At 39.4% G+C, this 17605-nt stretch overlaps 1 protein-coding gene across 1 annotated transcript in view; it reads right to left on the bottom strand.

Annotated features, from left to right (window-relative positions):
• SEMA3D (sema domain, immunoglobulin domain (Ig), short basic domain, secreted, (semaphorin) 3D) overlaps positions 1-17605 on the bottom strand; it is a 97368-nt gene that overhangs the window by 28706 nt on the left and 51057 nt on the right. The window contains exons 8-10 of the mRNA XM_009582200.1: positions 7391-7505; positions 6900-6969; positions 5439-5583 (exon numbers count right to left, since the gene is read on the bottom strand). Of these exons, the coding sequence (XP_009580495.1) occupies positions 5439-5583; positions 6900-6969; positions 7391-7505 (330 nt within the window). The remainder of the gene's footprint in view (positions 1-5438; positions 5584-6899; positions 6970-7390; positions 7506-17605) is intronic.

Below are 17605 nucleotides of genomic sequence, written 5' to 3'. Positions count from 1 at the left end.
TCCAGGCTGGGAATTTTTATGCATTTCACAAGGAGAACTAAGCACCAGACCAGCAAGTCACTCTCCTGGGAACATCTGAAATAGCCAGTGTGAAACATTAAGGAGTGAAATGTTTCTTGAATCTCTCCCATATCAGGGAATTTGATGTGTTAGTCTGGGCTTCCCTCCTAGGGGAGGTGTCCCTCCATTCCAGGCGTGTGGAGCAGGGTCATCCTGGGAGCTCCTTGCTCCTTCCTGTTGAAGGTGTTTCACTCTTCATGGGATAATTACCTCTCAACTTAGCCAAAAGTGGTAAGAATGTTGCTCAAATGTTAACCAGGAAGAAAGAAAATCTGTTTTCCTCTGAAAAGCTCTCTATTTTATGTTAAGTGCAGTAGGAACTGGAGCACCAGACCCTCCTTCAGAGGGAATAAATTAACCATGTGGTTCTTTTCTCCCAAGCTCTCAGTGAACGAATATTTAACTAGCAAGGAGAGATGGCCTTGTAGTCAGCATTCTCCTACGATGTAATGTAAAGTCTTCCAAGCTCTAAATAAGTTCCCTTATCACTGATCAATCAAGCAAAAAGCAGAGAAACAGAACTACCTTCAGCTAGTCACTTCTGTATTAAATGGGGACCTCCCACACACCCAACACATTGAACTTTATTTGTAGAGTTTATAAAGAGATGCAAAGTCTGAGGGTTAAGTGAGGGGTTAACATGTAATGTTACATGTAACACTGAGGACTGGTGTGAGCTTCCAAGATGCCCAGCAGTACTTTAAAAAATGGGGTACTTATAGGTTTATGATCTTCTGTGGATTAGATGACAACGGAGAGATGACTCTCACGGAGTAGGCACTTATGTGCCATTGGAGATTCAACCATAAACCATTCTGAAGATGCAACTTGGGTTCCTGAGTGGCCTAAATACCGTGTGGCTTCTTCTCTGTAGTCTGATCAGAGCTGCACAACACATTTTGCATTTGGACATGCCTGCAAAAAACCTTAGTGCTTGTCTACAGGATGGATGGGTTGTGCCAGAAGGACTGGACACTCAGCAGGGAGACTTTCACACTAACCTTGCAGCTACTCAGAGCAAGGGGGCAGGGGAGAGGGGAATGAGTCAGGTTCTGCAGGAGACAAACAAACAGCGCAAATTTTAGATGAAATCAACCTCACTCCACCCCTGCCACAAAAAGCACAAACAAAACAAACAAAAAAATCCCTACAAAGAAATTGAAGTGCCCTTTTTTTTTTTTTTTTAAGATAGCGTGTGCATCCCACTGGATGCGAGAGATTTCTTAGAATCATAGAATCATTAAGGCTGGAAAAGACCTCTAAGATCATCCAGTCCAACCGTCAACCCAACACCACCATGCCCACTAAACCATGTCCCTAAGCGCCTCATCTACACATCTTTTAAACACTTCCAGGGATGGTGACTCAACCACTTCCCTGGGCAGCCTGTTCCAAGGCCTGACCACTCGTTCAGTAAAGAAATTTTTCCTAATGTCCAATCTAAACCTCCCCTGGCACAACTTGAGGCCATTTCCTCTCATCCTCTCTCCTCTTCTACCCTGTTCCAGTGATTGTCTTGAGCACTTTTTATTGCTTTTCCATTTAACAAACTGTGTTGTCGATAGCATTAGAGAACATTAATCTGAGGCTAACTGGGCTGAGACCAACTAGGTGAGTGAACTTGACTTTGCAGGTGGCACTTTGCAATTCTCTGCCGACTTCTGCCAGCGGGAAAGGTGACTGGGTTCGCAGCATTTCAAAAGGCTGCTATGAATTGAAAGGTGATTCATGTTGGGGAAAACGGGTTGGTAAGTAAGAGGAGGTGGAGGAGGCTTTCTCAGGAAAATAAACCCACAAAGTGAAACATTTCACTTAATTAAGCCGCCCCATTTACGGTGGGGAGATCAAAGGAGAGAGGAATTGGAGAAGCAAAGAATGCAGTCTACCCCATAAAAGATCAGGTGAAAGAAGAAGATAAGTCTAAAAATAACAAGGGAAACCAGTGCAACCCTCAATGTTTTATGAACACACTTATTAAAGCAGCAAAACTAACCAGATGGGAGGACAGGGGGAGGCTTTTTGGCAGACAGTATTTCTCTGTGGCTCAGCCAAGTCCCAATGGATGGACACCACATCTCGATCAGCTTGTGCACTGGACTAGCAGAAGAAATAAAGGAAGGGGTTTCACTGAAGAAAGGGAGAAAAAGCAGTAGAGAAAAAGACGAAAAAGATCACAGGAGAATCTGAGGGCTTGTAAGGAACTTGTTTTAAAAAAAATACACAAAGAACTCAGGAGTTCAGGGCCATATTCAGATCTGGATTGGAAAGAGCTGAGACATAAAACTCTTCAAATGGACAAAAGCAATGATGTGCTGGACTGTTTCTCCTTGTAGCTAAGAAGTGCAGATATGCAAGTCCAATTTTTAAACAGCTAAAGAAGACAGAGCAAATGCTCCCTTGGTTTTCAAATCGCCCTTTGTGGCGGGGCTGCCTGCTGCATGCTTTTTCTGTCTTTTTTTTTTTCAGCTTCCAAACTGAAATAGATTTGAAGCCTTGCCTCTGTTTAATTCCCATTATTTCCACTTGCTCTTTAACACCTGTGGGAGAAGTTAGAGGAAAAGAGCTGTACATTTGGCAGCATCAGTGGCGTGCAGCGTGTCTGTTCCCCCGTCACCCTGTTCGGGGGTCTCCCGACGACGCCAGAGGGCAGGCGGACCGCGCCGCAGCGCCGGGGCTCCTGCTGCCTGCACGCTGCTCAGCATTGCCAAGGCATGATATCATGGTCACGTTGGGAGTTTATCTCCAACACAAATTGCCACAGGAAGCATTTTGTCAAAATTTCAATATCAAAGTGGTCACAGCCTCTATAGTGAACAGCTTTATTTACTTAGGAGATAAAGGCAGCTGAGCAGAAAGTTAAATTAGGGTAAGCAGTCTCCTGCTTCTGTATAAATGCTGAAAGGAAGTCGATGCCTCTCTCAAAGACAAACATCAAAGGAAACTCATTTCCTAGTATAGCCATTTTTAGACTTTGCCAGTAACTTCAAATATAAGAAATATAAAATCAGGGCAGTGCTAGCTACGGTAACTGTAGGCAACACTTAGGTAGAGCTTAAATTTCAAAAATGTTCTAGTTACTTAAAAAAGGATAGATTATGCCTTTTTTGGCTTTGTTCTGAGCATTCCTGAACCACCCCATAGCTGGCAAGAAATGATGAAATTAATCTTTAAGGAAGAACATTTCACACTGCAGTGTTCTGCAGGGGTGTAGCATGCTGCTTCTTTTCCTTGCCTTTGAGCACTGCGCTACTTTTTCAGATCCCAGCCTAAATCTGCTCATATCCAGAGGTTTGGCATAGTCCATTATAAGATGAAAGCACGGCATGAATCTACTTACTTCGATACCCTATATTAAATTGAGCCTGAAGTATGTTGAAGCCTGAGAGTAGTACAGCTCACTAAGACAAAAGATAAATAACTATGCAGCAATACATTTACCTTATCTACATAGCAAATATTACAGATATCTTTCTTCCGAGAGCTTTCTTCAGTAAAATCCACTTCCCTTTTCAGTCCTTGGTCAGACAAACTCCTACAGAAATCCACTTGGTATGAAGGTCCCAAGGATTTTTATGAGACTGTTTTCTCACAGCTGTTATCAGGTGCTTAAAGGAAGCAGTTGGAGAGTTAAGGAGCAGCTAAACGTCCGTTTATCTTTAAACTTTCCAACTTTTAAAATTCTTGCAAGCATGGATATTCAAATCGGTGATAAAGATCAGCATTGACATGCTTCAGCATGACATGTTTCCTTCCTTGTGAATCCCAGCTCAACCATGTGATGGTTAATACACTCAAAAATGCAATGAGCTTATGACCCGTCTATCTGTGCAGAGTGTTCATCCTTATGGGGCACTCCGAGTTTTTCAAGAGAGTTATTTTAATCTCTTTAGATGCCATGGGACCAGCTATTGTTCTCACTGGCACCATTTTTGTACTTAAAACTGAATTCATCTGCACTCCTTTACCAGTAATGGAGTTGCACATGCTTAAAAAAAAAAAAAAAATTAAATGTAATCTTCTTTTCTGGGGGCACTATATATTTTGCATGAGAGAGAGATGCACAAGCCTACAGTGTCTAAATTGTCTAAATTAGGAACACATTTGCTCCAGCAGTGCAGATCCTAGGCAGGCCAAATCAGTCTCTGGAGCTGCCTTAGTCTTTATAGAGAGAGCTGCCCTCTGCGACTCGCCTGCAGTTGAGAGAAGGGAATCAGAGCTCAGGGCCTGACCAGCTGAAGCCCGGGACCATGGAGTGCAGCAAACAGCATGGACCTGGACCGTGCATTTGGGTCCATTGGAAGGATGATGAAGAAAACACAAAGTCACAAGGAAAGGTGTGAAAAGAAGAGCAAAATAAGCTAGATAATGTGGCTTGAAGCAAAGGTTACACCAGTACTAGTTACACCAGTCAGAGAAATAGTGCAGAAACACCCCAGTGGCTTCTAGGCAAGGTACCAGCAGCAGTCCAACCTTAGTTGCTCAGTACTTGGCTGGATCTGTGCAGCTGCCTAGTACTTGTTCACTGAATACCTGACCAAGATAATGTAAAGCTATCCTGGATAATATCTATCTTACTCTTAAATCATTGCTCTTTTACATTATACGTACAAAGAGTTGCTTAAAGTTGTGATGACTTTTTTAAAGTAGATGCATATTTTGGAAATACCATTTTCTTCCTCAGCTGTAATGTAGGTCCATGCTTTTCCAAATTTAATACTAAGACAGAGTACAGGAAGAACTCTTTAATAACACTTTCACAATTTTTCTCTTTGTTTTGGCCTGATTGTTACATCTGAAGTCTAAGAAATTGGGATTTAGAGGTTTTTCCTGATATTAAACTTCTCTTTTCTTCCTATCACTTATCTTTCATCACTTAAAATCTCCAGCAACTAACTCCTTACTTTACTTCAAAACACAACACGTGCACAAACACACATCATAGAATCAATGACCATATCTCAAGGAACAGGATTTTAACAGGCACAGAGATAACAGAAATACGAGACTTCAAATGAAATACCTCATCATAATTTAATACTTCATAAAGAAATGACTTTGGCTTTTTACAAAATGTTGATGCCTTAGAGGTGATCCCAACAGACTGTACAGCTGTACAGTAGGAGACCACAATATGAGAGACAATCAGGAAATAAACAGTCTGGATACAATGTTATCTCAGAGACACGGAAAAATATATATTTATATATATAAACATATAAAGGGTAGGTAGAAGTCTGAGCTGTCAACAGAATGGAAACGGTTGAGAGGATAATTTGAAACATCCTGAGTGGAAAATATAAAATACCAATCTGGGGAGGGGTGTGAAGTATGATTGGTTTTGAGTAAAAATAGAAGTATGTAATTAAGGAGACACTTACTGTACCAGGTCTGGGATATGGGATGCGACCTTCATATTGTACCCAGCGATGATCCACACTCTCTTTGTGAGCGTAAGGGCCATTGAAAACAGCTCTGATATCTGCCATGCTGTACACACAAACTGCAGAGCCCTTGAAGACAGAACTGAAAAAGAAAATGGATTGATATGCATATTGTAAACACTCCTTCAGCGCATGCCTCATGCAGTGATTTAACTAACTCCATGGAGTCTAACAGGATTTGGATCAGTCCTACACCTGAGAGCTGATATAAGTGGTGCTAAGTAACAGACAATGTGTACAGGTCTGATAAATACCAATATTTAATGTCACTGTCATTACAGTTTAAAGCTTTGCTCAGTTGAAACCTGGACTTAGCCTTTGGGACCACTTTATAGACTGCTGACAGGTTCCAGCTATCATTTATTAGCTATTTTGATTAGAATTTTCTGTAAATGAAGGACATTCCTTTACATGTGTTCACATCTGGAAGCCTGTATATTAGTGATATTGCAGGTGATGTGTCTGAGAATTACAAGTTGCTTTGGACAGACAATAAAAAGAGATAGAAATAAACATTTATTTCTTTTTCTATGTCTTTTTTCTTTTCCTTACATATTTTTCTCAAAAAAAACCCAAATAGTTCGATTTTCCAAAGAACACCTTGCCAGATTGTTGAGTTACATGTATTTTAGTTAATTCATATGCCATTTCATTCATTGTGCAACATTTAATTCAATTTTAAATATTTTATGTGGTTATATATTCTATGGAGCCACCACAGTGGCTGCTTCTGAGTTAAGGAGTGCCTTGGCAATTTTTCATTGTACTCATACTGTTCAGCGGTTGGCTAGTCCCTATTATTTACACTTAATTCAAAGGTTCTGGAGACAAAAGAAAGAATTTTTTATTTCCTTTCTGACAACTCTATATAGAGCACCTCACTATCACAGCTGAGAGGTTCATTAATTAATTAATCTATCTCCTCAAGATAAAGACGGGCTATTCTTCCATCAACACCTGTTTATTAAAACACTGAAATATCATGTTAAAGCATAGTGGGTTCTGAACCTAAGAAACAGCTGATATCAAGTTGTTGCTTACAGAAATAATGCTTCACAACAATGAATTGTCTTAAATAGTAACTATTGGTTGCTCAATAAATACGATTGAAATTTGTAAATTCAACTAAATGAGGTTGAAATAAACTAGCATGTTTTTGATTGTTAAATTTTCATTATTTTTTACAATCATTCTCAAAAGTCACACACACAAAGGCTTAGCGACGTCATTTATATTTCCATTTCTGCAAGTATTGTCCTTAGTGACTACAGCCCCAATATTGCAAGCTTTATTCAAGCAGTCTGTCACTGCTCTCAGGAATCAGGATCTAGTAATAGAAGGGCCTGAGTAAGATATTCAGCATTTGTTTCCAGAGACAAACGTGATCCTAACACATACCTTGTTGTAGTGAAGACTCCATACACAAGCGGGTTTCTCTCATCTCTTGTAGAAAGTAAGAATATATCTTCTGCAATGGGAAAAATGTTGTGGTTTTTTTTTAATTAGACATCCACTGAATATTTCTGCATTTACCATTTATAATTTGGAGATTTGTAACTATACAACAAAGCTTTTTTTTTGTCTGAATTTTAATTTCTGCCATGTGAATTTGTGTTAATATTCTGAAGTTTGTCCATTTGCAGATAGTCTGTTTTTTGTACAGAATCAGACTTTCACTTTCCAGCTTTTTGAGTGAAAGGGAAAACCCCCATATTTCTGATCAGACTAATTCCAGTTGTAATCAGGTACTTCTGATAAAAGTCAGATATATTACCAGCACTGTTTGGAAGAGAAGTAAAATCAGAACAAGACATAGTGCTTCTACAAACAACAAAAAAACCCCAACCAAACTCATGTCAAAATAGACCATTAAAGATAAATAAACTTACGCAGCTCATCAAAATGTGTGTCTGCTCCTTCAGGACCAGGTATTGAACACACAAGCCTGGCTTTCAGAAAAGTAGTCCACTTGTTTATTAGGCTCCTTTGACCTCCCATATCATTCTAATAAAACAAAACAAAACAAAAACATTTGTTTAAATATTAAACAAATACGAAGAGTTTTAACATATGATATTTGATGGTAGCACAGTACTGACTGTGCTTCTTTAGTCTTGATTCCACAGTTTGATCTTACCACAAAAACGACAAAGTCTTTTTTTCTTTTTTTCCCCCCCGCCCCCAAAACAGTGTAGGATAGCCTTTTTTGTAAGTAGCTCCAGTAGTCACTTCTGAGCTCAGAGAGTGAAATTTCCTAATTATACCCAAATCTGTTCGCAAAGTTCTCTCACCAGCTCTACAGCTGGAATGCTGTGAAAACATATGTCCATATCATGTGATTTCTTGTTCCCTGTGATGCTAATTTTTGCAATCAGTTGTTCTGCAAGAATTCTTTACAAACCCAATAGTAATGCAGAATATTTTGGATAGATTTCTCAAAAAAGAAAAACTATATTCATCAGCAGTTCTTGCAATGTAAATACTGTCCTGCTTCTTTTGTGTACATAGTGCAGACAGATATGCATTCCAGGGAAAACCAGTCATATTACTTTAATAATCATTGTTATGGAAATATCAGTCTATCCTCCACAAAAGGGATTTTTTTTTTTTTATTTTACTATGAGTTTCCAAGATATGAGCATACTTGCCCAAATTTCCTTTAGTCACTAGAGAGAAAAAAAAAATCTATAAAGGGTCACTTGAAATTTGAATTACCCTTCTGAAGGGTAGGTGTCCTTCTGCTGACTTGGATCAGTAGAGGGGTGTGGGGAGAGTGGATCTTAGAAGAAAGTTTTAAATTTTAAGAAGCTGGAACTAGGAGTTTGCCTAGGAGTTTACCTCCTTCTATTAAGTACATGAAAAATCTAATCTGTCCCCTTTGGCCCCAAATAACAGATCTATTTAGGTTCTGCAATGCTATTTAGGCCCCAATTTTTTCATACTGAAAACTGTAAGGACAATGATATTCCAGCAGGAACCAAGAATTTAAACACTTAAGAAAAATGTTATCACCAATAGTTATCACCACCTATCTCCCAGCTGTAAGTTCTGAATTACCCCATGAAGGTGCCTACTTCTTTTATTTTATAAACTCTGAAGCTTAGGGGATCTGTGCTGTAAATTCAAGCACCACAAATTTGGTCATAAATATTCATCCCCTCCAGATTCTTTAGGAGAAATCACTTTTTTTGTTAATTGGCTTTGCAACTCTGAAGGTATAGAACCAACCAATAGGAAACACGGGGTGGTGGAAATTATGTGGTATTTCCATAGATTGTATTTGGCCCTTCAAGGCTGGGTCGTAAATACTACAGGCATTCAGAAAGATGGTTTTAAGTGCTGAAATTCACTTCACAAGGAGTAACACTTCTCTGGTAATGCACTCTAACCGTTTTCCCTTTTCATGTACTTGCTACTTTTAAATAGGTTAGCTCAGTTGGAAATTATTCCTAATCTATCGCCTTTGGAACGCCTGTTCTTACAAGGATTGCTACCTCCTCTGTTGATTTCCTGAGGTCCTGCCAAGCCTGAGGCTTTGCATCGAGCCAACAGATTTATTACAAAGGTGTCAAAATTAGCAGCCTGAAGCCAATAGGAAAGAGAAGCTCTGCATGTGTGTGTTCTGTTCACAGGCACGGCAGATAAACTTTGTGGTGTAATTAAAACCAAACAATTACAAAGACACAACAAAGAATCTTAAAAAGCGAGAAGCATTAAGCTTTTCCTTCCTCTGGCAATTTGGATTAGTTAAGCAATTCTCGCGTTGCAGGGCTTCCACTTTGATTTCTGGTGGATGCAGTGCAGCATCACAGGACTCTGAGATGGCTCTAACTGCCTGGCTAGTATCAGAAAGTGGGGAGGAAGCAAGATCTGATGGGGCTGGAATGGAAATATCACCCTTGTCTAGCTCCTGTTCCTGTCATCGCAGGCATTCAGTTTCTGCAAGAGATGTGTACTTGTGTTTTACCACCCTTAAGCCGTGATCCAACAGAGCATTTTCGCAAATGCTTGTTTTAAATATATCAGTAGTTCCACTGAGTTCCTGAAGAGCAGTGTGAACCAAATACTGTGTTCAAAGGAAGCAGTCTTAGCAAGTGCTATGTGCTTTAAAGTATAAGATTCCACTGGATTTAAGATGTATCCATATTTCCTTACTCTCAAGCCAGGACACAATGTTAACCATGCTACTTGAATTTAAGAGACATTAGAACAGACATTCACTAGGTGTGCTTTACATATCCAAAAGTTGCCAATAACACTGTACGGTTTATAAAGGAGCAAGGGGAATTCAATGACCAGCCAGCACTCCATCATCTACCAAGTCCTTCTGCAGCCAGAGAGTGAAAATTTTATGGTGCAGAAATAGAGAGACTGAAAAGACCTTTCACTGGTTTAGACAGTGCACATCTAATATGCTGACATACCCTTCAACATGCTTCTTCCTACTGCCATGGGTGAATGAAACAAAATATACATTTTATTAGAAGGATGGTTTTGTTTGTGTTTTGGGGAGGGGGGGGTGGTGTTGTTTGTTTGGGTTTTTTTTGATTAGCAGCCATCTAATACTCTTCAACTCTGAATATGCAGTGTCTTTGCTTTCCTAATAGGTACCCAGGATTCACTGACTGAGAAAATGCAGGAATTGACAAAGGTCGTGGCGATTTTATCTACAGGTAGAATTAGCTCAACTCAGGCCGAGGAGGTTCAAAAACTATTAATAGTATAGGCATATCTTTGCTTCTGGACTCTCAAGTAGTAGTTGTCTTATTAAGCTCTGGAAATCTCAATTTTTTGAAGAAAGTGCACCCCTTCCTTCCTAACACTATTTTTTGGTGCATATTAGGTCAGTCTTTGACACCTCTTGAGGCTTCAGGTACTGGAGAACATGCGATTATTCTCCTTCAGACCACGTTGGCATGAACTCATTAGCTTTGCATCATATCTGCCTACTCTGTTGCAGATTCCTTGGACTATCATAATTCATGATTATTGGCCTCTGAGAGGTTGGACAAAGGACATATTAGCCCAAAATCTTTTTGAGACTGGTTTGGTACAGAAAGAAGACAGTCTCTTCTGTGGAAAAGATTATTTAATAATATCAGTTTGTAATGAGTCACTAATGTGCTCAAATGCTGCGAGTTGGATGTAGAGCGTGACATTAATATAATAAGGTGTATAAGTTGGGTAGTCAGTGGATAAGAAAAGATGGATAGAAGAGAGAAAATCACCAAAGCAGAGGCCAGTCCCTGCATAGGTAAACAGAAATAAGGATTTAACACAAAGTTACAGAATCCTAAGAAAACTGCTGGAGTGATTTACACCAAATCAAGATTTGCCTCAACCCTGCTGGAAGTATGTGGTAAACTGGATGCACTGAAATGATTTTGGACAAGAGACACTGGTACTGAAGACAAAGAACACTAAATATTTCAGGGAGATGAGACAAGAAGAGAAGATAAATTTAAGTGCTGAGAGAACGGCAAGGCAGCATGAGCAAGCCTTTCATTCCAAAAATATGGCTAATCTTGTAACAGACGAGCAGCCACGAGTATCTGAAATCTTATCTCCCAAAATATCACTTCTAAGCACACTGGATTAGCAGTGTTTACTATAAACTTTGTTACAGTACAGATGAAGGCACTTAGGACTGCATATTTCTTTTTGAATATAAATAAAGGTTTAATTAGCACTTACTGCTCTGTAATCTCACAGGCTGTAACAGATACCAACACTTCCGCCTGAAATACCTATTTTTTAACAGAAAGATGTGCCTGTAAAATCTTGGTTACTTGTGTTTGCCTGAGTTAGAGGTTTAGATAATTGCCAGCTAGAAGGTGGGCAGTTCAACCTGTCACCTGTTGAGGAAATATTACCAAAAAATATCACAAAGATTTAAACACAGAAATTATCTAGATAAATGGGGAAGTAATCCAATATGATTGTAATAAATCAGACAGACTTTTATTCTACAGAAATCCTAAAATTTCAACCCTTTTCAATGAGCCAATTCTAAAAAATAATTTGTTGGCGTGAGAAATCGGGTTTCTACCAAACTACATTAAGAATTAAAATATCTGATGTACAACTTCAATGAGCACAGGTAAGTGTATGGCTTTCTGACATCCAGGAAGCATGCTGTTTAAATGCCACAATGTAAAATTTGTGAAGTAAATTAAGGTCATATCATATGCTTTTCTTGGGAGATTTCTATGGTAATCTCAGTTTTCTGATCTGCAATTTATGTATAACTGAGCAAAACAACAGGTCTTTCAAACCCTATAGTTAAAGATAAGTTTATCATGAAAATAAAAACCATCAGAAAAAATATTGCTCTATGAACAAGTGATTTAAAAATCAACTTATATGAAAGACTTTGTTGTATCTATTTTCTGTTCTATATAATCATGTATTACATAAATGTAGCTTCATTAAAATGCACAAATGTTAGTCTTGGAATCCAGTAGGCAGAAGAACAGATGGCAACAAAGCTAAAGAACATCTGCATCTTTGAGGTTTTAAATCTCTTATTTGTTTGTAAGTAACAGTGACAAATTGAACATTAGAACAAAAAGTGCAGTCTTCTGAAAAGCAATCAACATCAAAGATGTCAAACACTGTGATTCATAAAACTTTAAAGACAGTAATTATCCCGAACAGCCTCTTAAATCAAAAAAAAAAAAAAAAAAAGACAATGAGTGGAATTTCTAGAAGCAGGTTATTAATTAGGGCTAGTGGCAAGATGTGCAGAAGGACCATCCAAAGTGAATTCCTGGCCTGAATAAAAGGAAATGCTGGAGAACAGAGGCGAAAACTGCTGAAACTGCAAAAGGCCCTGGAGCCCTTCTCTTGTGTGAAGCCTAGTTACGTTACAAAGCCACCAGAAACAAATGGCATCCCCAGCAGCAAAGCCTTATGGAAAGAAAAACCTTCTCACAGACTTTATAAATGGAGAAACAGCCAACAATCTTCTTTGGACTTTTGTCCTCAAATTCATAGTTCTTTTTTAGTTACTTCACTTTACTTTGCATATTCTGGCCCTACCCAACTCTGTTAGATACTGACCTAACACAGGAAAGTAAGATTTCCTCCTTCAGGAATTCAGATTCAAAATTTCTTGTCCAAACCATACTGATGTCAGATGAAGGATTCCTCCCATGATTTCAGCAGGCTATGCGTCAGATCCAAAAACATCAAGCAACACATGAAATGTGACTTAAGAGAGAATAAAAATACACTTGCAATATAAACAAGAGAAAGGAGACACATGCGATTTTAGATCTTTGACTGCTCTGCTATGGATACCTTGAGTAAACTTGGAGAAGTCAGTTCACCTCTGTGTCTGCAGTCCCCATCTGACAGCGAGAGTGGTGACTCTGTTTAGTAATTCTGCTGTTTCTATGAGATTACAGAACCTTTCACAGGGAAAGCTTCTCATTATAGGATTGCATATTGCTTCATATAAAATGGCACCAACCCCTCTGGACGCTGCAGATATTGCTAGCGTATAATACTTCTGCTGCTTGATCTAGTTGATCCAAAGATGAGGATTTGAGTGGGACTCAGCCTCATGTGCCACATGCATACTCGCAGCTATGTCCCCTATCAAGTCTAGCCTGGCAGAATGATGCAATTCTTCGGCCTACAGCCTGTCCCTTGCAAGGGCTCTGCCACTGTGGTAGCATTTGCACATAATTAGACAACAGAACTAAAGGTGCAAACACACACGGACCCCTGATAGGAACTGTGCAGAGTTGCACATCACCTCAACAAGAAAGCCTGGAATAAACTCAGCCCTCCTGATTTTCAGGGTGATGCATCAGCCTGGTACCTCTACAGTGCTCCTCAGACCATCAGAGTGCAGGCTGCATGCCCTTTATCTCCAAAAGTATAATCAAAAGTTCCTCTAGATTTGTGTGGCTTGGACATTATGCTTTCCCCTAGGCAAACCTGTTTTCAGAGAATCCTTCTACGATCATTTTTCACATATTTCTTGAGAGCTCAATACCGCCACAACTTGAAACGGAAAACTCATAGCTTAGAGTACAGATGTGCAAAACCCCAGGCTGCTCTTTGGTCCCTGGGACTTGTCATTTCTGAACACCTTTCTGAAATCATCGTCTGTCACAGTCCAGAGCTTAATACACAGCTTGTCCTGGCTCCCTGCTTATTTTCCCCATCCTGAGACAGAGCCATTGTGTCAGGCGCTAAGACTAAAGGGTCCTCATCATTAGTGCAGTATATTTACTGATTTCATAAACTGTCACTGCTCTGTACTGGCTGGCTTTGTTCTCTTAGTGCAAACCGCACTGCTTGTTGCAAAGGGAATTGGAGAGGTTAAGTAGTATCTTCTACAGATTAAGATTATAGGCTGTGGATCAAATCATTCATTGAGTTCTGTGCATGTCCAAAGTTGATTGCACAACCAGGGTCAAATATAGATCTCAAAACCAAAACAAACAGAAAAGCTAAACATTTGTCTCAACCCATGCCCTTGCCTATCTAGATGGCAGGACTAGGCAGGAGGGGCACACATCTCTATAGTCTGAGGCATGCAGGAGTGCCGTGGCTAGTGTCGAGCCTGCTTTTGGCTTCCTTGGCTGAAATGAGTAAATGCCCAGCAGGACTGAACCAGGGAAGCCTTTGGCATGAAACCAGAGTGAAGCTCAAGTAGCTGAATGTATGGCAAAACGAACCAGTCCCCTGACCACACACCCCGTGTCATTGGAAAGCTGACATGAGACCTATGGGTAAGGATGCCACTCTGGGCATTCACATATTTCTAGGCATTAAGACAATGGGAAAGAGGGTCTTTATCGCAACTGAAAACCATAGCAAAAACTACAAGACTGCAGGTCACATCTACTGTGGAAATGCCCTTTGTCTGAACTATGAGCAAGAGAAACAGTGGTTTAGCTTTGAGTTCCTGCTCCTCAAGAAGATTTGTTGTTATTTCATTCAGAATGGCAATGTACTCACATTAAGCATGCATAACTCTTTGGATCACCATGGAAAATGTTTTTATTTTGGATTTAAACATCACACCCAGAGGTTTCTACTGAATTATTTTTGGATGGGATCCAAACTGGAAAACCTAACTATAGAGCAAAGAAAAATTCTGAACTGTTATTAAGCATATCATGAAAAAAACAAAAGCCAGAAACTAACAGACTCAGGTAAAGAGAGGGACATAACAACAGCAAGTTTGAATGTGGTTTGGGACAAATGAAATAATAAAATTAAGTTTATAAATGATAAAGCACCATTTTAGCGCAAGGCCATTCAGCAATTCTGCTAAGATTACCTCCAACAGGTTTGCTAGTATTAAGAACATTCCCCAAAAACTGTTCAAAGGCTGCCACAAAGTAGATGTACTCTACTATATCCATCATCAGGCTGTTCACTCCAACTTAATGGAAATTTGAAGTAAGCAAAGGGAGATGGCTAAACTAATGAAAAATGTTAAGGAATTCTCAGGAAAATATACCTTAAATTTTCAGTATAATCTGTTCACAGTTTATTCCAGAGTGTTTGACTTGCCTTTACGTCTCTCTCATCTGAACGTTCATATATACTTAATATAAATTATATGATATAAATACATTAAAAACATATAAAAAGACAGATGAAAAAAAACAACAAGACCTTCAGGCTATGAAATGTAGCATTCTTGATCATGAAGCTACAGGCATGTCAAGTGACCAGATGGATCATGCAATTAATGTCAAATACGAGACCAGAATTTATATGGTTTAAATGCATTGGGAGTATTTTGAAAGTGAAGAAGTGTGAGATGCAGCACAGGGATACGCTGGTTTCTTTCTGAACAAATAGGCCTGAAATTGCCATTCAGAATTTCACATTCTTATTTAAATAAGAACGCCTTGAATTTCACATTTCAAGGACCCAGTAGGGCAAAGCTCCCTTTATAGTCAGTGGAAAATATGTCCTTCAAAGAGTGATTTCGGTTGAAGATGGAAGGAATCTTCCTCTAAAAAACACTCATCTGCCTTTAGTGATTGAAGTGAATGCCTGATAGTTACTTTCCTAGCTTGGATACATCCAAGTGCCTAAAGTCACTAATATGGGACAGCGTGACCTCTGCTTGAGAGCTGAAAAAGCATGAGATCAAAAAACAAAGTAGGTCAACATCTTAGAGAGTCCTTTAGAATTTAGCATCCTGAAACATCTACATATACAACAACGTACTCAATCAACAACAGCAAAGCCTGAACTGCAAACTGTGGTTTGCAAACATTTTCATATTAAATGTACTGATAGGAAAAAACCCAGGTAGCTAATTTTATCACATCAGAAAATTTCCAAAATCACAAAGCCATCATTTGCTACTCTTAGAGATATTTAAACATCTGAATCAAAGCACCCTGAAGTCAAGGACTTTGGATTAAATATAGGAGTTCCACTGCAATTAACTCTGCAGGCTTCCCACTTCCAAGCCAGTGGGTTATGGACAGCATCTTCTGCAATGAGTCTCTCTGGCAACTAGGATGATTTCCAGAGTTTGCTTCAGAGGTTGTGCAGCTGCATTTCCATAATCCAGTTTTTAAAGCTCTATCTTGACACTGCAATTTCTTTTTCATTTTCCCTGAGGCTCAGTAAAATTCAGTCACACCTCTTTATATACAAGCATAACTTACATATTTTTGCTTCATCTGCAAATCATGATTTCCCCCCTCAGAAAACCACCAATTATATTGTTGAAACACACCCATGAGGGACAAAAATATACAAAACTTCCTATACTCATGCCTGTGCTCTTGCCAATAAGGAAAGTTGGACCAAAAGACCTGACAAAGCCTGATGTTATATCTCTTAATTCATCACAGTTAGAAGCAGATACTATATGGAACTGGCCTGTCTTTAACACATCAGCCCTTAAAATGAAATCATCTTGATGAGCATCTGCTTTTCTACATAATTTGAAAACTTTCAAATGGCACACAATATTCAAATATCAAATTTGGAAGTCCAGGAGGAGCTAGCTGCTGAAAGACCCACTGCTGCAAAGATGCTCAACAGGCAATAAGGGCCAAAGTTTTTCTAGAGAAGACATTTTCGAAGTGGTTTTAATCATTATCATGGAGAAATTAAAAAAAAAAGAAAGAACAAAAAAACCCATTACCTGTGGTTGGCATTGTGGCTAGGCAATATTACGGTGACAAAGAAAGTATATAAGCATGTAATACCCAGTAAGTTAAATCTTGTCTGGAATGAGTTGCCTCCAGAATTGGAAGCAGGATAGCTGCACGAGCATGGCTCTGAGCCCAGACTAATTAGCCCTGCTGAGAACATGTTAACATGGCTATTTCGCTTCCGGGACCCAAGCTAATACGGCTGAATGGTAAAGCATTACGCTACGCGGACAACTCAAATGGGTTTGGAGATAGATCAATTATCTACACAGTGATGCATTACACAATATAGAAATAAAAAGAATGTTAATGACCCAGTTACCCCTAGTCTCAGTAAAGGCATGGCTAGACTATTTCCAGGACAAGAAAAACACCTCCTAACTTTTACACACAAGCAGCCCCACGGCAGAGACCACCGGAGACCCTGGACTTGTAGTCGCGGAGGAATAGCTCCCTCCTGCCATTCCGGGAATACAAATTGCATTACAGCACCAGACGGGAGGCAAGGTTGTAGCCTTGAACTCTGCTTATGTTCATGGCTTTGGAAATAAATCACATTACCCAAAGGTGGAATGCAGGGTGTGTCCTGGGCTCTCAACTGAGGAGCTCTTAAAATGATTACATTCCAGTGTGTTTAGAAAGTACAGTTTAACCAAGAGGGCTGTGCCTAATTGCTATATTCTTGTCCCCAGGTACAGCGTGGTATATATGAGGGTGGAATGGCATACCAAAAAAAAAAAAGACAAAGAGCTCACTTGTTCCCACTAGAACAAAGGCCACTTCTGGATACTGAACACTTCGGGAAACATGGGAAAGCATCAGGGGCTGAAGTCTGGTTTCTTGGCAGTTGAGGTCTCGGAAATCAGTCTCTAAGACTGCACGCTGTAACTTTTGCAATACATCACCAAAACCGTTAAAGAGAAGCTTGTAACACAGCAAATGCAAACCGCTGTA

This window comes from Fulmarus glacialis, unplaced genomic scaffold, assembly GCF_000690835.1.
Source record: "Fulmarus glacialis isolate BGI_N327 unplaced genomic scaffold, ASM69083v1 scaffold4010, whole genome shotgun sequence".
NCBI lineage: Eukaryota > Metazoa > Chordata > Aves > Procellariiformes > Procellariidae > Fulmarus > Fulmarus glacialis.
Note: the sequence above shows the minus strand (reverse complement) of the source record. Positions and strands in the feature narration are given on the sequence as shown.